At 39.5% G+C, this 26,251-nt stretch overlaps 1 protein-coding gene across 1 annotated transcript in view; it reads right to left on the bottom strand.

Annotated features, from left to right (window-relative positions):
* The window catches only part of RB1 (RB transcriptional corepressor 1), a 71,316-nt gene extending 46,600 nt beyond the window's left edge, over nucleotides 1–24,716 (bottom strand). The window contains exons 1-11 of the mRNA XM_066544992.1: nucleotides 24,625–24,716; nucleotides 24,325–24,442; nucleotides 14,380–14,492; nucleotides 12,323–12,457; nucleotides 11,384–11,422; nucleotides 10,526–10,593; nucleotides 8,922–9,032; nucleotides 6,567–6,715; nucleotides 5,748–5,825; nucleotides 2,088–2,197; nucleotides 1,087–1,164 (exon numbers count right to left, since the gene is read on the bottom strand). Coding sequence (XP_066401089.1) covers nucleotides 1,087–1,164; nucleotides 2,088–2,197; nucleotides 5,748–5,825; nucleotides 6,567–6,715; nucleotides 8,922–9,032; nucleotides 10,526–10,593; nucleotides 11,384–11,422; nucleotides 12,323–12,457; nucleotides 14,380–14,492; nucleotides 24,325–24,442; nucleotides 24,625–24,716 — 1,091 coding nt within the window. The remainder of the gene's footprint in view (nucleotides 1–1,086; nucleotides 1,165–2,087; nucleotides 2,198–5,747; nucleotides 5,826–6,566; nucleotides 6,716–8,921; nucleotides 9,033–10,525; nucleotides 10,594–11,383; nucleotides 11,423–12,322; nucleotides 12,458–14,379; nucleotides 14,493–24,324; nucleotides 24,443–24,624) is intronic.
* Nucleotides 24,717–26,251: the final 1,535 nt, after the last annotated feature.

The raw sequence follows: 26,251 nt of genomic DNA on the forward strand, positions 1-26,251 counted from the left end.
CTGTATACCCTTTAGGGTTTTAAGCCTGCTTTACTCTCCTCCTAATCCTTATCTTTCTGTATTAGCAGAACATGAGCAAATAATTCTAGTGGGTGCACTGGTGTTTGGCCGGCCCACTACAGTTTGTCTGTTTCAAATCTCTGTATCATTCAACCTCAATTTGGTTCATATCATCAGTCAAGTAACTGCAAACCCAACAAAAATATGTTCAGTCATTGCAACTTAATGCATTTTTCTTTAATCTACTTTTTACAAAGTACTGGTAAAAATCACTTCTGCCACAACTCTCCTAATGATAAGGAAAAGCATAAGAACACTGAAAAAACATAAAATGAAAACATACAATCCAGTCTCATTATGCTCATAACTAGTACTTACACTCTTTTTATAGAATAATTTTTACATAAATGACCAGATGCAAATCCACCGATAAAAATTATTACATTCTCTCCAGTTTCAGGGGGCCTTAAAGCAGATTCTATGAATCTAGGTTCAGAAATACGATACTGTAAGGTAACTCAAAGGAATCAGCATGGTGCTTTCAGCTTATACTATACAGGGTACTTAATACAATATTTAATCAGGGAGAGATAAGGATACACTTTCCACTCTAAGATGGTGATCAAACCTTTGCTGCCATCTACTGACACTTCTGTGGCTTCATGAAAAAGTTACTACAGCCCAAATTCAGTGCTGGCGAATAGGCCTTCACATGATTTTCCTTAAATAGCATCAGTTTTGGAAAAATCAGAGCAAAGCCCAAGTATGAATGGAAAGAATCTAAACATCACTAGACTCTCTCTCAAGAACAAAGTTGGTTTAGAACATTTCAAATTTTTAGCAATGCAGAAACTTCATACTCCAGAACTTTTCTAATGTCAAGGACTCTAAGGAAGCATCTTTGCCATTTTTATATCTACTATAAATAAAAAGTATCAGTGATCAGAACTACAGTATAGTTTGTGGGAAAAAACCAACAAAACCAAGGCCACATTTCCTTAAAAATTAAAAAAAGACTACGCGAAAGATAAATATTTTTAGCTATGATATTAAACAAAAGAACACATTCAAGAGAAAAACTCATACCGAACAGGAGTCTGTGGAAGTATAGTATTGATTTCCTCATCTGCACTGTTTTTTAGTGGTGTCCTCTCCAACTGTGAGCTACAGAAATGGAAAACAAACTTATCAAAGACTAATACAATTCAAAAGACAATGTTTTCTATCAAGACTTAATCTGAAGAGAAAAATGTGTAACATATTCTTAGAATATCTAGAAGCCCAATTACTTGAGTTGTTTAAATTCCCAAGTAGATCTGCTTTGAGCAGGATGTTGGACTAGACAAGCTGTAAAGTTTCCTTCCAAACTTTTCTTCTTTTCTAAAATTCCATTTACAAACAGCTTAATTTATATGTAGAGATGGCATTAGTTGCATTTTAATCCCATTTTAAAGTTCATGTATTTTCATAGCATAAATAAATTCAGACTCACATGGTGAGCTCACATTAAATTATAGAGATGTTGAATTGTCAGCAATTGCTAGCATATAAGTGTAGGACTGAAAAACAAATTAAATCAAACAATCATAAAATGGTTTGGGTTGGAAGGGGACCTTTGAAGGTCATCTAGTCCCATACACCTTCAATGACCAAGGACATCTTCAACTAAATGGGGGTCCTCAGAGCCCTGCCCAGCCTAACCCTGAATGTTTCCAGGGATGGAGCATCTACCACTCAAACCATTCAGTGCCAGCTGGCTCAAAGCCATAACACCACCTCTGGCACATCTAATCAGCTAGTATGCCATGCCTCTCCTCATGATTCCTCAGCTTTTCCTGGATGAAAAGGGCCTTGCACAGAGGAAGAGTTAGAGCAGAGCTTCCAAATCAGGCAGTCACAGTCATATGTTCCCTAATTATTTAAATGATGATGCAAAGCAAGGCTGGTGATGCCAGGAATTCCTTATCTGAACTACAAAACTAGTAGGTCAACAGGATAGAGAGATCTCCATTTATAACACAAGGGGGCAGAGAGCAACACGAGTTTGCACTCTGTTAGGGAATGAAAGCAGTAAATGGAAATATTACCATGCAATGACAGCAGGCTGCAGAGTCTCGTCCTGATTCAGAAATAGTCTCGCATCTATATCTTTGTTCTTGAGATAGAGCTCGTCATACTGTTTCAAGATAACTTCAACCTCAAAAAGACATTGAAAATACACAGAATTCATTATACAGGAACAAGTTTGACAACCTACTGAATAACATAAGTTATTCCTACTTCATGATTGCAATGCTGAAATGCTAAAAGAATGACCTTGGACCTCACGAAGTTACTTCTTATACAACAGCTGAAATATACCCAGAGGAAAATTACTGTTTATAAGAGAAAACAATCCAAGATCATAAGAATTTTTTTGATGAAACGTAGATCTTGACACCGTAAAAATAGCTAGGTCAGGAAACAGACTTGCAAATCAAACTAACATTTCCATATTTTTAAATCTTTCCTTCTAGAAAAAGGAGTGGCTCCAAGAGCAGGAAATGTAAAATGCTTGCTCTTAGAACAGCTGCTGGGCAACTCACTCAGTCCCTGTCTCTGCTGGTTTGGACAACACGGCCTAAACCCAAAAACTTTTTACCTCAATAGGAGCTTCCTCATTTTATATTAATATATTTACACTGGAGTAGTTCTTAAGAGACACATCTATTGCTACAAAAATAGACTTGTTATTTCATAGCCACACTGTAGTTTCTTTACCAACTGTTAACAGTTTTTTAATTGACAAAATCCCAGAATGCTATGACTTCATTTTGCATGGAGAAATTTATTGAATTTTTTTGAATGTTTTTTTAATTACTTCTTTTTACTTTTAATGACTAACATTAACTGGAAGTCTGCAATTTTTTTATCTGGCCCTCCAAATCTTCTGCTGTGCTCATGTAGAAGTATGCAGCCACCTCAATTATCTGATCCCTGAGCCCTTGAACTTATTAAATGATGCTGTGCTCTGGCAAACTCCTGCTAGGAAAACAGACAACAATGCACATGAACCCAAATTAGTCCACTCTCAGTCTTAAGATAGAGAAAGCTGCAAATACCTCCTACACAGCTTTGCTCCTTACCCTCTCATTTACCTCTGCCAAATGGATTTGCTCCAAACTGATCTTACAATTAAAACTTTGAGATTAGGTCTACCTATTAAACCAAAGATTATATTTCAATTCCTATTATCACTATTCTTTTTACTTAAAAACTTAATTATATTTTCATCTTTTATTATCTTCTTAATGGATTATGTTCTTTTAATCTAAAATATTTCAGTATTTCATAAATTTCTAAAAAAACCAGCAGCTCTCAGACAAGATGGCTATACTGGGCTAACTTGGAAGAAACCTTCAGTCAAAAAACAAGAGCTCTGTATCAACCTATTCATTAGTGCATAAAGCCTTACCAGCAAACACATGGGAAAGACAAACAACATACCAACATTAAGCCTCATAAAGCTTTTCTTGCTCTGGAAGGAACACTAAAATTTTTCAAAAGCACAGTGGTTTTTTATGAAAGTCAATTTAAATGTACCACATTACTACCTATTGTACTGATGATCTCATCCATGATTTTTGGTTAGCTGATTATATGTATGAACCGACTACCTCTGAAATACAGCTCTAACTTTCTGATCTGGCACTCAAGGTTAAGGTGCAAAGATCATGTGACTCAATTTTTCTTCAAATGCATCCTTTTGTAAAAGTTTCACCAGCAAGTCTTATGCTAATATTTTGATATTGCGCTTAAGTGGAGCAGTCTTGGATGAAAACCCTCTGATTTGAGAATATGCTGTATAATGACCTTTGCCTGGACGTTCATATAGGGTTTCCCAACTATACATACACACATAAATTAAAAAGTCTAAACAGGCTACTGATACCCTGGAATTAATTTAGGAAGAGATTAAGATCTTCATTGAGTCCTGTACTTTGTTCCCCACCCAACACACTATGACAGTGAACAGAAGATACATTTGATTGAACCCTGCAGACTCATTGCTCTGATCAGCTTCAGAGCTGCTTATTTTCAGGTTACCACATCTATTGGTGACACACAGCTAAACTTACACTTTTAGTAATGATGAATGTAAACACACTGCAAGAAGTTACCTATTAAAATACACTCTGGATGCAATTGCACAAAGAGAGAGTCTGCTGCATCCAGGCAACAGCTCAGCAAGATGAAAGCAATTCTGCACAGACACAGCAGTCCAAACACTGCCAAGTTGTGAAACTGAGACTAACCTTCTGGATACCTTTCCAACAACACTACAATAACATGTCTCATTTATATTTAAATTAAGGTGTGTAATTTAAGACTTTAAGCATTTATAGAGTGACTTCAGAGACCTAGTATTGTAATTGTTGTATTTCAGACGAATGGCCTTACCAAGGTCATGGATATGCAACTCTTACGTTTCGCTTGGAGTAAAAGCTTTCTCCTTTGAGCAAAGCCTGGTTTAGCCTCAGGAGATTAATTTATTAAATTCAAAAGTAAAGCTAAATATGCTTTATGAATACTGGATTCCCTGCTAGCCCACATTCCTAAAAAGCAGTTCATTTTGCTATGTGATTTTAGAAAAATCTATTAGAACTCCACCAATAGGTAAAGGGTATCTTAAGCAATTTGGCATGGAGTAAAACACAGTTGTTGAACTGTCTGTACTGTGTTTGCATGGGAAGGTTTTGGTAACCAGGGGGGCCACAGGGGCAGCTTCTGTGAGAAGCTGCTAGAAGCTTTGCCCATGTCCACCAGGGCCAATCCTGATGGCTCCAGGACTCACCGTTTCTATTGGTCAAGTCTGGGCCAATCAGGAATTATTAGTAGTGCCTCTGTGATAACATATTTATGAAGGGTAAAAGTTACTACACAGAAACAACTTCTGTTGAGAAAAGAGGTGTGAAAGTATGTAAAAGGAGCAACTCTGCAGACACCAGGGTCAGTGGACCATGAGGGGCAGGAGTGCTTCAGGTGCCAGAGCTGAGATTCCCCTGCAGCCCCTGGTGTAGACCATGGTGATGCAGGATGGCCCCTGCAGCCCAGGGAGGTCCATGGGGATTCAGAGATCCATGCACAGCCTGGGAGGAGGTGGGTGCCTGAGAGAGGCTCTGACCCCATGGGAGGCCCATGCTGGAGCAGGGTCCTAACAGGAATTTGCAGACCTGTGGAGAGGGAGCCCACACTGGAGCAGGTTTCCTGGTAGGACTTGTGACCCCTGGGGGGACCCACACTGGTCTAGTTTGTGAAGAACTGTTGCCTGTGGAATGGACTCATGTTGGAAAAGTTCACGAAGGATGTTCTCCTGTAGGAAGGACCCCCCCACTGGAGCAGGGGAAGGACTCCACTCCCTGTGCAGTGGCAGGAACATGTGATAAAGTGACTCCCCATCTCCTGGCACTGCTGATGGGGAGCAGGTCGAGCCTGGGAAGGAGGCAGGGGTGGGGGGAAGGTGTTTTTAACATTTATTTTACTTCTTATTATCCTGCTCTGATTTTGCTGGCAATAAATTCAACTAATATCCCTCAGCTGAATCTTTTTTGCCAGTGATGGTATGTGGTGAGCAATCTAACCCATGAACCTTTTGTTATATTTTCTCTCCCCATTCTGCAGCAGAGAGGAGTTAAAAGGGGCTTTGGTGGGTTCCTGGCACCCAGTCGGGGTCTGCCCACCACAACGTCTTAAATTCTTCTACTTACCTCTGGCAGTCCATTGGAAGCTACAATACCAGCAGAATTCAAGAAAGGAATGAAGCTTGTGAAATACACATTTTTGACCTAAAAAAAAAAAAAGGAAAAAATGTAGTATTAGCAACGTAGAGAGTCAGCCATGTGTACACTGCTTGCACATCTTTAAATCAAGAAACTGAGACAGTTCTGTAATGCGCTGTGGCTTGTTTTCAATAAAGCAAGAACAAAACTTGCCATACATTCAAAACACACTGATATGTAAGCAAGCAAATACAACTCTTTGCTGGAATACTAAGTGATTAAATTGGAAAAGAACTGCACTCTTCCCAGCCCTCTCACATTTCTGCTTCCATCATCCATTTGGATATTCAAAAAATCAGTCCTTTTTACACAGAAATAGATTTAAGAGCATAGGGAAAGGCAAATGGGGGTCTTTTAAGATCTTTCACAGAAGCAATGTGCTTTTTGCATACATTTTCTCATCATGGGATGCAGCTGTGAAACTCCGTCAGAGCAGCCCTTCATCCATATGCTACATGCTGTGATCAGCCTGTAACTTCATATTGTATTCTTCACAAATCAGTTACCCTGGCAAAATTATCACCCATACCAAAGGGTTTGTTTTGGGTGGTTTTTGTTTGTTTTTTACACTACTGAGTAGAGAAGCTATAAAATGGTAAAATACCTTCACTACTGAAGGTAACTACTTGACAGAATAGTTAAGCTGGCCCAAATAATGACACTTAAAAAAAAGACCATTTAAATAAATACATATTCCAGATGGAGTCTAGCAGCAAGATCTATCAGACTTTGAAGTGCAGGCATTACCTCATCTAAATTACAATCATGTTCTTTACAAAGGATTTCAATAATTTTTGTGTCAGTATCAAGCTGCTTGGCAGTGCGTGAACTCCTGCTCTGACCTCTTCTTGGAGTGCGAGCTGAACCATTTACAGTCACTGCAGGCACAGAAGACTCTGCAGAGAGATTCAGAACCATCACAAGGTTAGAGCCATCTTAAGAAAGAAGAAATTCAAGTTATTAATCCTAGAAGATGCTACTTCTTATTTACTTTTTTCAGGTCTTCCCCTTAAATATACTTTCTGTCTCATCCGTTCAGCTAGGTAAGAAACCTTCATTACAGAAAATGTATACAAAAAGAAAGTTAATTTTTAAAATCCTGTATCAGTATTTGGACATTTTGTTTTTAAGAAGCTACTCTACACAGAATGTAACAGCACTTTCTCCAAGTAGCTTTAACTGAGAATCTGCTTTGCAAAGCTAGGAAAGCCTTATCTTTTCACAGATGAGTAGCTATTTTTCTATTTTTAAAGAAGTATAAAACAAGAAGCTGAAGGTCAATAAATCAATGCAGGACTTAAGTGATGTTGGGAACCTGAAATATGGTCCTGGAGGGAATTCCTCCTTTCCCCAAATACCCCCAGACACACAAGCAGAAACAAACAGGTCCACCTAGAAGAAAGTATCAAAAAACCTTAATACTGTGAGGTAGAAATATTTTATTTTGTTAAACTCAAAACAGATGGCTTAAATATGTGAATTATATTAATAACATACATTAATATGATTAAATATTGTTGTTTTAAACCTGACACTGTAATCAGCATGCTGTTCTCACTTGTAACTTCATCTGCATTTGACAACTGATCTGAGAAACCCTGACAAACTACACTGCAGAGGTGGCTGCATCATAATCCCCTGTCTTAATCAGATCATAAAGCCTGGCATCATTTATCACAACATGAAGCCTCTTGGTCACAAAGGTTTGAACAATACATTGTGTTATTTTCTCAAAGAATGCAGAGCTGTTTGACAGTTCATACACAGCTTCACATCAGAAACCCAGTGCTTTGCCCTTAGGACAGTGACACTCGTATCTGCAATTCAGTCTCAAGTGGCAGAATTTTTTTTCAAGGTATGATGCACAGAAGCAAACTGTTTCTAAAAATGAGCTCCTATTCTGCATAGTTTTACTATGAAAAAATAAATCAGTGTGAACACAGAATTCAAAACCAGGTAGCTTTAATTCAGTGGTTTTTGAAAAGGATCTGCTTTATAACACCTGAAATAAGCAGCAGCGTATATGTCTGTCCTACTAGGAATGACAAATTTAAATTCAAAATAGTACTGGAGGAAAGCAGGGATCTGCTTGTCCCAAGTCCATCCTTTATTCACATTAGAATAAGATCAAGGTTATTTTTCCTTATCTGCAACAAATAATCACTGGGTCAGATAAATATCTCCAAAATACAGAATTTAAAGAATATAGTAGTGAATACCTTATCTATTGTATGACATTACAACCTAGGTAGATGCTACCAAAGAATAGATTTAAGCTAAATATACTAGGGTTGCATCTTAACCCTCCAGAGGATAAACTAATTACTAAAAAACTGAGTCACATCCTGTGGCTCCAAGTATTTCAGTAGATTAATTCCATAGCTTGCTGAAGAAAATAGTTAACTCAAACAGAATTCTATCTTTGAAAGTTTTTATAAATATTTACTTTAACTTTTTTGTGAGGTTTTCCAGGTTTTAGATATAAAAACTTAATGGGTAAAAGCTTACTGTTGAATAGAAGTTTTTATAGAGAAGACTCATTATATTTTTATTTAAAATAGTGACACTTGCAATAGCAAACAGGATGTAATAAAAGCAAAGCTGTCTATATTTTACCTCTACTCTTTTATTTTGAGCTGCTTTCTACTGTGTTTTTGTTTTAAATATCTGTACAGTCCAGTATCTTGTACATTTCTGCTGCTGTCATACTGTTAAACATCAATAAAGTAAGAGTCCACTACACCAATAAAGTAAGATACCACCACATTTCCCTTTTCTGTCTCAAGACAAACATAAATAATAGTTCTCAGTTATAATCTACCCAGAACCTGAATTCTTTTACTAAATTAGACTTGCTGTTTTAACAAGTCCCTAAACAACTACTATGGGGGGAGGACATAGCAAAAATTATATTAAATATACTGCCACATTCAGGTAATTGAATTCAAGTTCACTATCATGTAAATTGACTAAAACAAAAAAAGAAATGCATTTCAATAAGCTTAAGAAGTTTAATTATGTTAATTATGAATATTAGCATGGCTAATAGAAATATAATAAATTTACTTTCTACTTGAATGAGAAATACAAAAAAATTCTTACTGTATGGTTCCTTGAGCATAGCAGGAGGTGACAGTTTGATAAAATAATCTAAGACACACAGCAACAACTGGAAAGAAATCACCAGGTCGTCTTCTACTTGCAACACTTTACCTGCAAATATTTAAAAGGGTAAAGAAAACCTTTTTGACAATGGCTGACTTAATTCTAGAAGTAATTTTGCAAAACAAAGATTTGGAAGTTCATATAGTAAAACAGAAAAAAAATAGAATTGAGAAAGCATCATAGAGGAGGCCAGTGCTTTTTAAAGGTTATTTATTGACTTTGTAACTCATGGCACTTCAGTTCATGGCTTTAGAGACAGCATACAAACAAAATTACTGTGTACAAAACCCTGCCCTCAGTGCTCAATCTTGATTCTTCTTTTTACTGTAAAAGAATAACCTCTTACTTCCATGTAATTCCTCCCCGCTTTCCTTTTCTGTGGTCTCATGCAAGCTTTTTGAAAGCTGCTAAATATTCAGAAAGCAGGAGCTGCTAGTATACAGTGAAGAGAAATTCAAAACATGCTATCACAATGTAGGCTCAGCCTGTCAAATTTTTATGAAATTACTTAAAAGTCAACCAAGTAATAGCATGAAGAGCACTTTCAGAGCTGCATAATTCCAGTTTTTCCCAAATTATGACTCATATGCCAGAGAAGATCTACAGAGCTGTCCCAAGATAGCGTGCATTGCCACAAAAAAATCAGGAAGTCGAGAGTGGTTTTGAACAGGTACAGATCTACCTGTGCTCTATTTACATGTGCAATTTTTGTATTTCTTTTTTATCAGACGTAGCAAGCATCACCCAGGCTCTTCTGAAACTCCAACTATTTTCTAGTAAATTTCAGCTTTTTTGTTCTCAAGAAAAGGTGGGCTAAAAAACCTTTTGTGGGTTTTGCTTTATGCTTACGCTTGGAGAATTCTAGTGACAAAGTTCCAAAAAACTCAGCTGATCCAAATCTGACTTTGATATCAGAGATGCATACACTTCACTGATCACACACACCTGCAGTAAGCAGCAATTGAGAGACATGATTCACTCCTTTTAGTAGGAGTACAATGAGACAGGAACTCCATGGACCACTATAAACATTTCATCACTCAACATTAACTGTAACTTACAACTTTTCAAGAAAGATTTGTAGCATTCAAAGGACATGCTTTCAGAGACTTACTATAATACCTTGTAATTAAATTTGTTTTATTAAACATAATTTATAATATATATAGGCTTATTTTTGAAAATATGCCAGTTTTTTAAGGTAACTATCCATTATTAAAATGCTGGCAGACTACGAAGCACCAGCACCTCAGAATAGACTTAAATACAGTAAGAAGACTTAAGAACAGCAAGCTTTAAAGGAAAAAAAATCATAGAAATTTTAGAAAGCTTAAGTATGTGTTTATATACAGAGAGTGTATCAGTGAGAAGAACAGCCAAACTGTATATAAAGAAATATTATTGAGCAGTTACAAAAGCCAGGCTGGGTCTGTACAATACTTATTTGTAATAAGGATACTAGTCTCATGTTGGACATGTAAAATAAATACCCTCACTTCAAAAATATTCATCAAAATTATTGTGTTTTAACCAAAACTCACCTTTTGCCAGCAAAAAAGTAATCCAGTAATTTTTTAGGACTAATACAGAACTGAGTTCAGCAGAAATCCTGCAGGGAAACAAAAATACTTTGCATTGATAGCTCTGTAATAATTTAAACGACAATGTTTGAAAACATGCTTCTGTCTATAGAACTATTTAACAACATGCAACATTTCCCATGGACTGAAGTTTACTAAAAATCTCAACCCATTCCCTCTGTAATTATGAGTACAATGTTTGAAAACCTTAGGTCCCTGTAAAGCCATTCAAGAATCAGGAAATATCTGTACCATCCTCGGAAAAGAAACTGAATGTAGACAATTCAACTGCTCTGAGCTGTCCTCTCTTATGTCTTTGACTAATGCCCTACTCTACAGCCCCAATGAGCATGAACTCAAGCTCATTGGGAAGCTGTTAAGGCATCATTTAGTACACTCATTTGCTGCTGTGATTAGGAAGCTCACTCTCCATCCCAATGTTCATTTCCACCAGGCTGAGACATATGCCATTGGGTGGCAATACTTCATGGATGAGGGATAGATATATAAAAAATATATGTAAATACAATATGGTACATATCTACTGATATATACATACACATACACTATATGTTTTTATAAGAATATACTTATATAATATGCATAATGTGTATAGATCACATATATAGAGATATATATGTAAAATATGTATAATTTCTGCATTTCCCATCATCTCATTGAAATTCCAAGTCCACACTAAATCTAAAGTAAACACACAGCATACTACAACTTAGGCCAGTGCTGAAGGGTTAAAAGATAACATGCCATCATCTTTTACATCTTATCTTGACAAACACAATTTAGGAAAATCAAACTTACTCACTACTAGGTTGTTCCAGATAAATAAGGCCACAAGTCCTAGAAAATAAAAAAATTCTTATTTTTGAACATGCTTCTGTAAGCAAACTATGCAGTATCGTTGACTCGACTGTAGTTAAAAAAGACATCAGTTCACAAAACATTTTTCTAACTTAAAAAAAAAGCTGACTCAACAGTTAACAACAGATCAACTATAGCCCTGCCAAGCCTGAAATAATGTTGTTGTTTGCATATTTATGTCAAAGCTTAGACAGCAAAACAATTTTAACTTGGTATAATAAAATTGCCTTCTTCCAGAAAGACAAGATTTGTACATACATTGTTACTCAGTGTTTTGTACAACACAGCAAAGTGTGCTACAGCTGCACAAAACACACTATAAAAGGGCATTTAAAAATCTTTAGTATTTCTTCAGTGTCATTGCAAGCCTCGTGGTGTAATGTTGCTTCCCAATTATTCTAGGTACATAGCATTTCAAGAAAATAATTTAGTTTATGCAAAAACAAACTAGGATATATATGCCTTCATTCTATTAACTACCAAAGAGTGATCTCCTACCCCTTTCAAAGGTTAAGAGATATTTGAGAGTCTTTTGTGATTTGGAAGGCAAAATGTTAAGTAAAAAAAAAATATTTAGATAGTAAACCAATCCTCTTTATATCTGTAAAAAGTTTAAAGTGAGTAGTAATCACTTGTCATGCTACTCTTACTACTGTTTGTACTGCAACAAGGAGGTTGTTTAACACAGCATTGTGATAGTTATGGAGTAAATGTAAGAGGTGTTTATTTAATGCATGTAAACAGCTCAATTTCACTGTTCTGCAAATATTAGCCCACACAGTTTAAATGGGCTCCTATAACACACAGTTTGAAAAATTCAAATACTTAAATGTTGATAGACAAAGAAATCAATTTCAAAATGAAAAAAGCATACACTACCTTTCAAACTTGTGGTATAGTGCAAATAATACATCGTATTTCTTTTTCAGCCTTGATACAGTGCTATCAACTTTAGTGCTTACAGTATCTATGTTAACATCCACCTCTTTCAGAAACTGAAAAAATGTGCATACACTGAAAAAAGGGAAAAAAAGATGACACATTATCATAACTTGTGAAAACAAGTATTCTGAAATAGCTCTTACAAAAGAGAAAATAAAAACACGTCTCCGTGAAAACCCATTGCCTTATTTCACTAGACTCCAGCATGTTCTTACTACTATTACCAGTGACTGAACCCTTGCCTTGGGAAACATTACTTGTTTACCTTGAGCCTCACCTTCACATTTTCCAGACAGTAGGAATACTGTTCAGAGCTATCTCACGATACAGGCTCTACCACAGAAGAAAGGTTTTCCTGCCTAGCACAGATATTATCTCTGGAAGTCAGAATTTGCTAACTAGACACACCTTTGTTCTTGCAGTGCTGGTAGTACCACAAGTATCCAGCACACACCTCTCAGCTCTCCTGTTCTACTTTAGAAACGCTCCTACTACTCTAAGAACATGAACCTTGGCTCCATGCATGCTAAAGAAAGACCTAGGAATGAAAACTGAGATAAATGCATTGAATTATACAGAATTTCAAGTCTTTCAACAGGACATCTCCACCCTTTGGAAATATTACACAAGGGATCAAAGTTCTCCCTATTCATCCATGTAGTATTATGGCCACCAAGGAAGCATTTTGTCACATTCATAACTAAAATGAGCAGATTGCTAAAAATTAAAGAGGAGGAAGGTATCAAATATTTTCAACTATTTCAACTGTATCAAATATATTTTGATCCTTTATCAGAATATAATATTCTCAGAGATTTTTTTGATCTTTGTCAGATTAAAGATACAAGACACAAAACCAGTCAAAAGCTCATTTAAGAACGCTTATGATGGAATAAAAGATCTTTCCAATATATCTGAAGGCTCTAGAGGATGACTAGTAGAAATCTCTGCCAGTTTGACCTTATAGCTGAGAAAAAGCCCAGGGCTAACAAGCAATTGAATATTGCATCACAATAAGCAGAGTAACAGCTTACTCTTTGAAACCCTAAGGTAAAAAGTCACTTTTCAGCACAATTTGTCTGTGGAACTAGGGTGGAACACGCTGGACGTCACTGCACAAATGCAATTGGATTTCACACAGTTCCAAGGCAGTCAACAATGAAGAGAGTAAGTCAAAACATTGGACCTGACCCTGCTCTGGGAGATGATGCAAGGTAGAAGAGGGCATGGAGAAGTCTAACCATAATAGATGACTTCAAGGAAAAGGATATTCTGGCCCAAGTCTGAGGTTATTGCCAGGACTTGGCCTTCTGCCCTAGAGCATTGAGAGGCTCTGCTCCTGCACATGCTTTCCACACATGGCACAGTTCCTAGGCAGATGGCACTGGAATCCTTTCCTTAGATGAATGTAACACAAGGTTGCTGTTCCCACCTAAATTTACCTTAAAAGCAGATACTATAGTCTTAATTTTTGTATTATCAACTTAATTAATATACAATATAACAGTAACACACCCCCAGCAAAAAGAGTGTATGTAAGTACAAAGTTTAGCCTGGCATTAAAATGTTTGAGAATGAGCAGCATGCTGGTAAACTGTTTGAAGAGTAATGTTTCTTTTCCCCACTTCTTGATTTAGCCTAAGCCTAATGCTGGGAAAAAGGTTTTATGGAAAATCATCATAGAGGGAAAGAAAGAAAGAAATATTTTAAGTGCAATTTGCACCAACCTGAACCAATGAATACTTTAGGAAGATCAAGAACAACAATGAGATGAGTGATACAACCAAAGCCAACCACAGATGAATCAAACAACATCACTGCTCCCTCAACTTCTAGTTTACCAGTATATTCATAATTTCTGTAACTAACTTTCATAGTAAAATCAACTAGTCTGATATGTAGAAAGATTCACTATGCCTTAAAAACATTACCTTTATAAAAATGTTGACAAGTTAATTGTTAAAATCTAAATTCAGACACTTAAACTCACTTACCTCATTTTTATACTTTTCAAAAGCTCAGTGAAAGTAAATGTCACTTCATCCAGATCAATTGCTACAATAAAGATACATACACCCCATGTTTCCTTTTTCTTTGTGTTGCAAGCCTTTTTGAAAAAAGAGAAGAAAGAGTTTTTATTAATCAACAAAAATGGGTAATGCATGGAAGGCAATAATTTGTCCAAACATTATTAGAAATGGTTAAACGAAACATCCTCAAACAAGCATTTGACTATAACAGCCAATTATTTTATAACAGAAAACCATTCCAGGTTTTACAATACAGGTAAAAGACTGAGCATTTCAACTTTTATTCCTACAGTACAGGATCAATTTTACCCATACAATTCAGCAAAGCTTCAAAATACAAGCTTCAGTTCCATGGAATGTTTTTGCAGAGCAGAAGTAATGATTTCTTTTTTTTTTTTCCTAAATTACCATATTTGATCATAACAAAACACTGAAAGTTAAGGAATAAGAAGCCAAGTCATAAAAACATAATTGAAATCTTTACAATGACAGGCAATAAACACTCATAAATGAGTACAGCTGTGTCAACCACTCATCACCGTGGTTTGCTGAACCACAAATCCATCTCTGCTTAGTAAAGTTTGATAGTAACAAGCACTTCCAGCCATTTTCCTACCATACATCTACATTTAACGTCTGCTTTGTGCTATTTAGAAAGTGCAAGTTATAACCAATCATCCTTCATCAAAAGAAGCCTACCCACAATGACCGACATGGAATCCACATGGAGTAGAACTCCTAATGATGGTTCACAAGCCATTCACTTGAAGCCAGACAGGTATCACTAAAGACTCCAATACCCTTCCACCAAAACAGCAACTCAGTGGAAAACCCCTAAAGAACAATGACTTGTAGAATCATGGAAAAAAGCCCCTTAAGCACGTATATCCCAAGTTTTGGAAACAAAGCTATTTTGAAGACAGAACTAGGCATGGGTGCAGGCCAAAACTGCAGAAACAGCAAACTTGTAAAATATTTTTTGGAAATCCAGCATCCTTGTAAATAAAACTGCAACACCACTCAGGCTCACAGCAAGGGAGCAGGATCTGAATGCATTATCCACAGCTCTAGGTTGGACATGTCATCTCTTGGAGGACAGAAGTGAAATGGAGCACTAGGAGCAAGGGAATGGAAACACTGCATTCCTGCTCTTCCACACTGCCTAGCTTTAGCCCACTCCCCCGCCTACTTTTTTATCCTTGCCCTGATCATTCCACCGAGTTGCCTCCTAAACAACACCAATGCGAGTTGCAGGGGCCTGCTCACTCTAGAAAATGTTCCCCAATGGCAGTAGGAGTAAGACTGCACCAGACCAAGCTCACTCCATGTTATGCAGTCTTCCAAACCTGCTCCAAAATCCTCTGCACTGTCAGCATCCACTCATGTCCTTGCTTATTCAGCAGTGTAACCATGACCAATAACCCACCGTGCCCATAAATGATACAATTTCACTAATACTGCCAACATTTTGTTTTGTTTTGGTGATAGTTGCTCTGTGTCTTTCTTGGTAACAGTATTTATACATCAGGGAAGAGTGGCTGGGGTCTTTCTCCAAAGAAGAAAAACTTTGACTGGCTTGTGCAATTGTTAATAGTTATAGAACAGGCTTCAATGCAAAACTAACCAGCCACCCTCAACAGTGTGACAACTGACAATTATTTAAGTCACTATTTTCTTCCTGCATTCCTATTTGAGTGTTTCTACAAATCATGACTCCTTGCACAAGAGAAAATTACTTTGAAATAAGCAGACTGAGATGCATTTGTTGATACACAAAGGGATATAACAAATTATGCAGGTTAATGCTAGCTAGTGAACTACCAAGAGGGAAGACTACTCACACTGAGCATACCCCTGCCCCTGGAGTCAGCTGACCTTGTTTATTAAATAAGTTCCTTTCACTCCATGCTCCTGCAAACTCAGGCCATGATGTTGACCTGTAAATACAATATCTTGTAGGGCAGGAGGACTGAGTGCCACCAAGTGATGAAATTGTTCCTGGTTTGTTGCCTATCCAAACAAGCCCAGCTTTCCTGGGCAGCCTAGCTCAGCTCTGGCAGGATGAGTGCTAGAAGGCTACAGCAATGCTTTATTTGATAGGAGAGAGGTCTCGTTTATCAAGAACAACCTTTAAACTCCTTGTGCAGTATGGTTGGGGGTAATAACTTATTTGTTTCTAGCATTAAACAGGAAAGCAGTCTCAAGGCAACCTAGCCATCCATGAGATTGAAACCATTACAGATGGCCAAACTCCAGTATCAGGACTACTCCCACACCCATTGCTGAAGGTACAGGATGCTTTGGACAACTTCTCAACACAAGATGTTGGCTGACTGCTGGCCTAACAAGAAAAATTACACACAACCCAAGATAAATAGATTATGGATTGGGGTTTTTTTCCTAGTAGCAAAGAAAAGGTGAGCAGCACCTGAGCATGCCTGCCTTATAACAAAGGTAAAACAAGGTATCTGCCATAGCCATGCATTGGCTATGGCAGATACCTTGTTTTACCTACTAAAATTCCAGTGATTTAAATCCATAAATATTGTCATGGTTTAACCCCAGCTAGCAACTAAGTACCACACAGCTGCTTGCTCACTTCTCATCCCCACAGTGAGGAGGCGTGTCAGAAACCAACCATCGCAGCTTGAGAAAAGAACAGTTTAATAACTGGAACAAAATAAAATGCAGCAATAATAATAACAACAGTTGTAATAATTGCAATGGAAATGAAAGACAGAGAGAGACATAAAACCCAACAGAAACAAGTGATGCTCAATAAATTTGCTCACCACACCCAGCCCATTCCTGAGCAGCAAGCAACTCCCAGCACAACTCCAATGCAATTTATATAGTGGGCATGACGTTCTTTGGTATGGAGTACCCCTTTGGCCAATTCAGGACACCTGTCCTGGTCATGCTCGCTCCAGATTTTTGGGTGCATGCCCACTGGCAGAGCATGGGAACCTGAAAGTGCGAGTACTACTTAGCAAGAACTAAAGTATCAGCATTGTCAACATTCTCATATGCTAAATCCAAAACATAGCGCTATACCAGCTACTGGGAACAAAATCAGCTTTATTCCAGCTGAAACCAGAACAAATATAAACATCATGGGGCAGGGGAAGGGGAGAAGAAATAAGGAGATATCTTCCTGGCAAGTCACACTCATAAGAACTCTCCTCTTCACACCCCCTCCCTCCCAAAGTTCTCTTCTTTCCTATGAGTTAAATTGACTGCTGAACAAAAAACACAGCAGCATCACTTCTTCCAACTATTTTGCTTTGTTTACAGCCAAAGCAGATGATTCATCTCAGAGGGATTTGGATGCATGGGAATGCACTGAAGAAATTAAATGAAATGAAGGGAATGAAATGAAGACAAATTCATAGCCAGAAATTAATTTCTGAGGGTTTTCTTCTTCACCAGTCTGACTCAAGATCTTTGTTGATATGGCATCACTACAGAAAATGGGCAGGACAACAGCTCAACATCTGCCCTTGGCTGTCCTTCAGTTTAAGTAAGATGACTTGCAGTGATCTTAATTCAACTCATCATGAAACAAAGCATACCTACCAATCACTAGCCCTAAGATTATTTAACATGTAGGAGCCCACATAGATTTCTTTCTCTTTTTATCATCTTTTATTTAGGATTCCAAGGAACCCGTGCAATTCCAAGGAACTTTGGGCAATGTTCTGTAGAATCAATATAGTTTTCTGTAAGAAAAAGATCTAAAACTCTTACAAAATATTTCTCATTCTAGACTTACCACTACTTTTATTCAATCTGATTTTTACCAGATGACTAGTTTATTTAAATCTACTGAAAACCACCTGGGAGAAGTCATTAGCTTAAAATGCCCATCCAACATTTAATTATTGTAAAATGGGATTCTTGCCTCTCTTCTTTCCAAATGTAGCTGAAAGGTGTTAAAGGCACTAACAGGAATAACTTCTGTTCCCTGCCTCCAGAGGTTCTCCAGTGTTAATCAGTCCCAAGGAGGAGATGGTCACAGGAAGTCTCAGCTCTAGTATACAGTTAGAGACATTTACTCTTCTGCCAACACTGATAACAATTTTGGTGACAGCCTACAAAAGTGATCCAGGAATAGAAACTTCAAATGCTGTTGTGTAAAAGAAGGTCAAAGGAAATGCACATGAAAAATATGCAAACACAGATACTTGAACCAAATGGGATATAGGATGTCTCACTGCAAATATCAAGCACCTGATTTTTGAAGACGAAGATATGGAACTTGGCTTCCTAACATAAAATCTCAGTTACTACATTCCAATCAACATGGAGAACTAGCTTGATGGTAGAAAAACACAGACATTTGTTAGAGATAGTCCTAAGGAGGTTACAGAGATGATCAGGGGGCTGGGGAGAGTTGGGGCTGTTCAGCCTGGAGAAGAAGAGGCTTCAGGGAGATCTTACAGCATGTTCCAGTACCTCAAGGGAGCTCTAAGAGAGCTGAAGAGGGACTTTTTATAAGGACATGTAGCGATAGGACAAAGGGAAATGGCTTCAAACTGAAAGAAAGCAGGTTTAGATCAGGATTAGGAAGAAATTCTCTACTGTGAGGGTGGTGAGACACCAGGACAGGCTGACCAGAGAAGCTGTGGATGCCCTATCCCTGGAAGTGTTCAAGGCCACATTGAACAATCAACTTGGGCCCTGAGCAATCTGCTCTAGTGGAAGTTGTCCCTGCCCATGGCAGGGGGTTGGAATGAGATGACCTTTAAAGGTTCCTTCCAACCCAAACCATTCTGACTTTACATCTTTATGATTACAGTGGGTGGAAGATGACTGGAGAGTAGACTCAAGAAGTCTCACAATAGAAAACTGTTCAGAATAAAAACCTGCAGGAAGAATACCCCAGGGGAAAAAAAAAAATCTGTGACCATTATAAGCCCTGTCTACATATAAGAAGTTCCGTGTAAAGACAGATCCTTCATTTTTTCAACAATACCAGGTTTAAATTTTCTATTGAACATTGTCTGGGATAGAAGATTATTATTAGTTCACAACAGAGGAGATCAAATTCAAACAAAATACTAGCTGAAAGTAATGAAGTCAACGGAAAGTAGTGAAGTAGTAAAAATAGTTCATCTGATATGCAAAGTTCCCATTACACTTTTACATGCGGCAAGACTGGAGAGGTCATCAATCTCTCCTCAGGATAGGCAGAAGATGAGTAAAAAAAGAAACTCTATACCAGTTGCTTGATCTTTTAAAGTCCAAGGGCACATACAAGCAGCGCATCTGCTGCTAAGATACTGAATATCATCAGCAAGAGGCCATGGAGATGATTTGTTTGTTTTGGGACTTGCAGTAGTAGTTCTTTTTTTAATAACAGAGGATCCTAAAATATCTGTAATTTTGCTCATCCATCCAAAGTTTCAATGGATTCAGGTTCAGTTCAGCTGCAGTTCTATAAATTAGAGACAAAGTCTAGACAGAAAATACTTTATTAGCTCATGTGTTTCATGCTTTTATCAAAAGCAATAGGCCTCTTTGTCTTTTAACATGAGGATGAGGTGGCTTACCAATTAAAATATTCTCTATTTAATAAGAAACAACAAACAAAAGGAATTTTTTCAATTTAAAAGTGAAATTTTATGGACTGGGGACACTTGGCCTCCTGAACATGAACTCTTTGGTCTATGCAGACCAACCTTCCATATTTAAGTAGTCTTTACTTCATTAATGCCTCAACTTAAGCAACAGTTTACCTGGTACATTTTCTTCACTAAGAAAGCAGTTCAACTCCTGCACAAATCAAGTGCTCTGCAGTATCTGCATACCAGTGTAAGTAACCAGTTGGGGAGAATTTCAGGATGTAAGAAAAGTAATTAGAGACAAGAAAAAATGCCTAGAATGTCTTCATATGCTAGAGACTTTCTGAAGGAAAAGGCAGCAACAATAACTCTCTCATGAAGTACAGAATTTTACACCACTGGCTTGAATTACAACAGAAACAAATTAGTACAGTACTTGGGGGAAAAAATAAATGGGCAAATAAAGCTAAACTAGGAAAACCTAACTATGCAGAGTGCAGATCTTTCACCACGACAATTTTTTAATAGCGGGTTAGACAAATACTTGATAAAAATGGCTCAGGAATTCCTGACTCTGAACAGCTGAGCTGCAGCAGAACAGTGAGCCACATTTCCCAAACAGTGCTATGAACAGCCAACAAAAGAATGGAGCTCCTACCCACGCACCACATATTAGAGCTAACTAAGCTGATGAGCTCGAAGCATACCAGATCCTAATGCCTTAACGTCCTCGGCAGACTCCAAATTCTATCAACTTCTTAAACCACTTCAATTTTCTTTGGAGAAGTTTGGTTCCAATTTAGTCACCAAATCATCCTGTTCCTCACATGGGTTCTTTCCAATACATTCAGCAACAATTTGCTCAAGCTTTTCTTTCCTGCTTGTATCACCCCATATTCTACTTGAGATTCTCATTTTGCTGCTCTCTACCAAAACAAACAGTAGCAGAACATAACAAACGCCCTGAGCTTCTTCACAGCAGTATTAGTATGGCTTCCTGGACTACTTCTAATATCCCTTAACACCAACAATCACCTGCTGCTCACCAAGGTACATTAGTAATTCCACTAAATCTATTCATTCCATCTAGAATTTGCAAGCATTTTGGTTCATAATACAGATTTCAGGAGAGTTACAAAAAATTAAGAGTACAAGAGAAGCAAGGATCAGAGCCAATGTTAAGCCAACAACAATCAGTGTGTAGAAGTTTTGAAACTAAGACTGTAAAAACTACAACTCTAAAAGATTCTGTTCATCTAGGTAGCTTGGTTTGATAAAGAAAAGAAATGATAGAGAGAGCAAAAATATTTGTATGACACCAATGAAAAGCTCTTGTTTATATAAACACTCCAATGTTCACAATAAGCTTGTGTAGAAGTTCACCAGATAGCAAAAGAATTTAAAAAGAAACATCTTTCTGATTACACATCAGATACCTTCCTTCAGCCTGCACACCAAGAGTGCTGATTCAGCATTTGGGGTTCTAAGACATTTTGAGTTACCATTTTATTGTAGAAGAATGTCATTAAACTTGGCTGTCACAGAGGGAAGCTTTAATGTTCTCCTACTATGAAGGAAAACACCACCATATTTAACAACACATTTAACAGACAGCTGTGGTGCTTTTGAACAATCCCCCTCTGCAGACCTGGTTTTCACAACTACAGGTCAGCCACAGTTTCCAGAAAAGTTGTGTTACCATCTCTCTCTTGTCACCTTCCTCCTCCTCCACACCTCTCAAAGGGGTTCAGCTGTTTCAAGGACTCACAGCCCAGCTGCAATAGGGTGCATCTGTATATCCTTGACTCACATGCTGTGGACACAGATAACTGGAGAGCACTGCAAGGAAAGTTACAGAGCATGGAAAGGAAGTGCAAGATAAGAAAGCTGAAATTTCAAAGTATCATCACTAGTAGCTCAAATGCTCAAAAGAAAAAATATCAGAGTGGAAAGGTGTGATATCCTGAAGGAAAAAAAGCAGTGGCTCCAGTAGGCATTAGCATTCATTCCAGGGAGCAGCAGATAAGTTCTCTCCTCCTGGCTGATGCCTACCTGGTCAGTAAAATATCTCACTGAAGCACAGGCACATTTAGGCTGGTAGGTCACTACATTCTAGCAATTTTTTGTGTATATGCCTGCCAAAAATAATTGCTTTATACTTTTAAGCCACATGTACCCAGTTTATGGAGTCTCTGCACACGCACCCTGAGCAATTCAAAAAGGACAGCACTACACGATGTTTTTATTTCAAGTCACTAAACATTCACTGAGCAAGGATACAGCAGATGTTCAGACTGCATCCAAACCACAACTGCACCCTGAGTATCTGCCAGTTACCACATTACCTAAAGTCTGGGCCACACTGCTTCCCAGTTACCACTACAAGTGCTCTTCACATCCTCAGAGATTTGGCAGGCACAATTCTAACATCAACCACAATAAAATAAGGCCAGTGAGCCAAGAAAGGCAAGGTTTCAGGTCTTTGTACTTTGTAAATGGCTTGAGAGGGGGACTTTTAGATGCCACCTCTATTTCCATCAGCAGCCTTTTAATTTAAGTTTCCTCAAGTCAAACCAACTACATTGCAAAACAGAAGTGTTCTGGTATTTGTCTCAGCTGGTGGTCTGCTGTTTAACTTTTTGCTTGAGAAGAGAAAGCTGCTACACAGCTTCTGCTCCAGTTCAGAATTGAACAGGTTACTACTGAACCTCACTGATTAAAACACCTACAGCTGGTGCTTGCAGGACAAGCCCTGGGACAGCCCCTCCAACATAACACCTTTACTAGAAGGAAGAAAAGAGCAGCCTCCTCCTGAATCCCTGCAACTTGAACTAGAGAGTCATCCTGAGAAGCCAGGCTCACCACAGCAGCTTGACTTGGGAAAAGAAGCAGCAATTAGCCATGCTGTAAACTTGCTTTACTTCAGAGTCAGATGAAGCCTGCCCTCAGCTAGAAGTAGCAACTCCAGCACCTTCCAGATCCCCATGGAGGCACACACTTGACAGCTTACTCAATTCAACACCCTACAGGTACATCCCTAAGTTTGAGGGAAAGGCCTTGGACTGAAATATAATGTAGATTTTTTTCCCCCTGTACATTGAAAGGCTCTCAACAATCAATTTTACTTTCAAGACAACAAATATTAGTTATATATCATAATGAAGATCTGGTTCTGAATAGGTAAAGGAAGCAATCAGATGCTGTAAGGTTTCAAACACCATGTATCTTATCTGGCCACTGCTAAGTAATAATCAGTGAAAACAAAACTTTACCTGTAAATGAAATTTGCAGGATTATACTGCAACCTGCCCTGCTTTTTTTTCAGTCAAGGGACCTGACCACTCCTGTTTTCATTCTTACAGGGGAACTCAACTATGCTTTTAGGCAAATGCTTCCAAGAACACCCGTGACCAGAAATTGTATCTGTTACTGAAAGAGCTGTGCACAGTCTCTCTTCCATGCTATTATTACTCCGTGATGTGAATGTATCAAGACCTGATATAACCACATTGCAGTTTAAAAACCACAGATTACAAACTATTAGTAGTGACAGCATAGCTGTGACAGGTCAGCTGAAGCTGCAGAAGGGTAAGCAGAAGTCAGAACATGTACATCAATGCAAGTGCCCACAGCAGGAATAATACCCCAGCTGGGTATTAGAAAACTGCATCTGGACTTTTTAACAGAGCTTCTGCCATGATTTAGCTGTATTATAGCTGTTCTCTGAGCCAGCTTGTTGACACAGCAGTCATACTGAGGAGAAGGAAAAGTAAAAATCAAGAAAGGCTCTAACACTTTATGAATCTGTTTACACATGCCCAATGACTAACTTTGAACGGAAATGCCTCAACGATAAGCACAGGTTTAACATTATGCAACAAAAAAAGAAAACGTTCCTTTCTCTGCAATAGTCATCTCCATACCCTTTCTGCAGCCTCATAAAGGATGCAGAGGGGAAGAAGTACACAGAAACACGCAGTAAGACTACCTGCATAAAGCTGAATAAGACATATTTGAAATAACGTACAGTTCGAAGAATTAGCTGATCGCATGGTGCTGTTTTCTACTGCCACTTGTTAGTAACCTACAAAGACTCCTGAGCACGTACTTTTATCACAAAATATTAACCAAAAAGGGCAATCTACAGAAGCTAGTTTACACAGACATGAACATGGCAACACCCCACTTCTTTCCAAGTGTACCTTCACTTGGAAAAAGCTAAGTCACAGTACATGAGCTTTGGCGGTGAGACCCTCGGCGGCCGCTGCAGCGAAGTTACGGCTCAGTATCTGAGCTGGGGCACAGAACTCATCTGCCGAGCGATGCTACGAGCAGCAATACTCACCAGAGCTCCATCCGCTGCCGACAAGTTCTCGTACGTCTTCCACGCTTTCTCCCTCACGCTCTCCGATACCTTCAGCGCATCACAGAGCACGACGAAGTCCGCTTCGCCCACCTCGACCCTGGGAAAAGCATCGCACATCGCCAGCGGGGACACGGGACCGCGGGGCGACCACGGAACCCACACCACCCGCTGCCGGAGCCGCCCCGGGTGACACCGCCCCACAGCCCGGACCGCCGGGCGCCGAGAGCCCCGGCCCGGCCCGCCCGCCCCCAGCCCGCTCCCGGCCCGGGCGCCGCTTACCGGGGGGCGGCGGGCGGCGCGGAGCCGCCGCCGTCGGGGCTGGGGCGCTGAGTCCTGGCGGAGCCCGCCCTGCGCGGGGGCTTGGGCGGCATGGCGGGAGCGGCTGCCGGGAGCGCCCGCCGCGGGCGGCACTGACCAGGGGCCGCCGGCTCCCGCTCCCGGCCCCCGCCCGCCGCCCGAACCGCGGGAAAACGGCGTCAGCGCCACTCTCTCCGTCACTTCCGCGCCGGCAGCCGCGCCCCGCCCCGCCCGCGGCCCCGGACGCGGGGCGGGACCGAGCGGCAAAGGCGGCACCGCGGCCCGGCCTCGCCTCAGGGAGCCGCCCGGGTCCCGCCCGGGTCCCGCGGCCCCGCCGTGCCTGGCGCTTCAGGTACTCAGCGGATACAGCCGATACATCTTTTCCGTGAGATGGGAAGGAACGCAGATCTGTGTATAAGAATAAACTGTACAGAATGACTGCACAGATGCAGAGCAGGGCAGGAAGTGCAGATCCTTTAGGTTGTGCTGGTTCAGCCAGACCAAGTGCCATGTCCTACAATTTGGCCAAAACACCTACAGGCTGGGGGCAGAGTGGCTGGAAGGTGGCTCAGGGGGAAAGGGCCTGGGCGTGCTGGTCGTGAGCCAGAGTGTGCCCAGGGGGCCAAGAAGGCCTGTGGCATCCTGGCCTGTGTCAGCAATGTGGACAGCAGGAGGGCAGGGATCGTGCCTTCATACTCAGCACTGGTGGAGTTATAACTCAACTGTGTCCAATTACTCATGAGAAGAAAGTCCAGAGAAGGGCAGGGAGTTGGGGAAGGGTCTGGAGCACAAGTCCTGTGAGGAGCAGCTGAGGGAGCTGGGGGTGTTTAACCTGGAAAAAGGAGGCTTGGGAGACCTTCCTGCTCTCTGCAACTGCCTGAGCAAAGGCTGTCACGAGGCGAGGGTTGGCATCTTCTCCCAGGTAACAAGTGACAGGACAAGAGGACGTGGCCTCAGACTGCACCAGGGGAGGTTTAGTTTGGACATCAAGAGGAATTTCATCATGGAAAGGGTTGTTAAACACTGGAATGGGCTGCCCCATGGGTAGCAGTGGAGTCACCATCCAGGAGGTGTTCAAGAAACAACTAACATGATGGCATTTGGTGCCACAGTCTCATTGGCAAGGTAGTGGGCAACCAGTCAAAGGTTGGACTTGATGATCTCAGAGGTCTTCTCCAACCTAAATGATTCAGTGATTCAGTGACCTCTCAATCTGACACTCGTCCAAGTCCTAACTGAAATGTTATTTTTAACACTGTGTGGTAAAATTATATTTAATGTAAGAAGTTCAGGCTGTGGGCATCTCCTGGATTTTAAGTCAATGAGATTCAAATTGCCAGTGCTGTGATTCAAAGATCTTAAAAGTCTGCTTTGTTGTCTGCAGTTGCATACTCACATTTAGAAGGCCAATCTCTGCTGCAAACAAGAACATTTGTTTTCAGACTTACATGATGACAACTTCTTAGAAAAGGAAAAGTATTTATATGTAAGGATTCTTACTACCTGCACATATCTGTCATTCACCTGTAAAGCAACTACTTTTAGTGAGACTGCTGTCAAAACTCTGGATTTGAGAAAAACCCAAAAATCAGCATGAGCATTGATATGT

Source organism: Molothrus aeneus, chromosome 2 (genome assembly GCF_037042795.1).
Source record: "Molothrus aeneus isolate 106 chromosome 2, BPBGC_Maene_1.0, whole genome shotgun sequence".
In the NCBI taxonomy this organism is placed as follows: Eukaryota; Metazoa; Chordata; class Aves; order Passeriformes; family Icteridae; genus Molothrus; species Molothrus aeneus.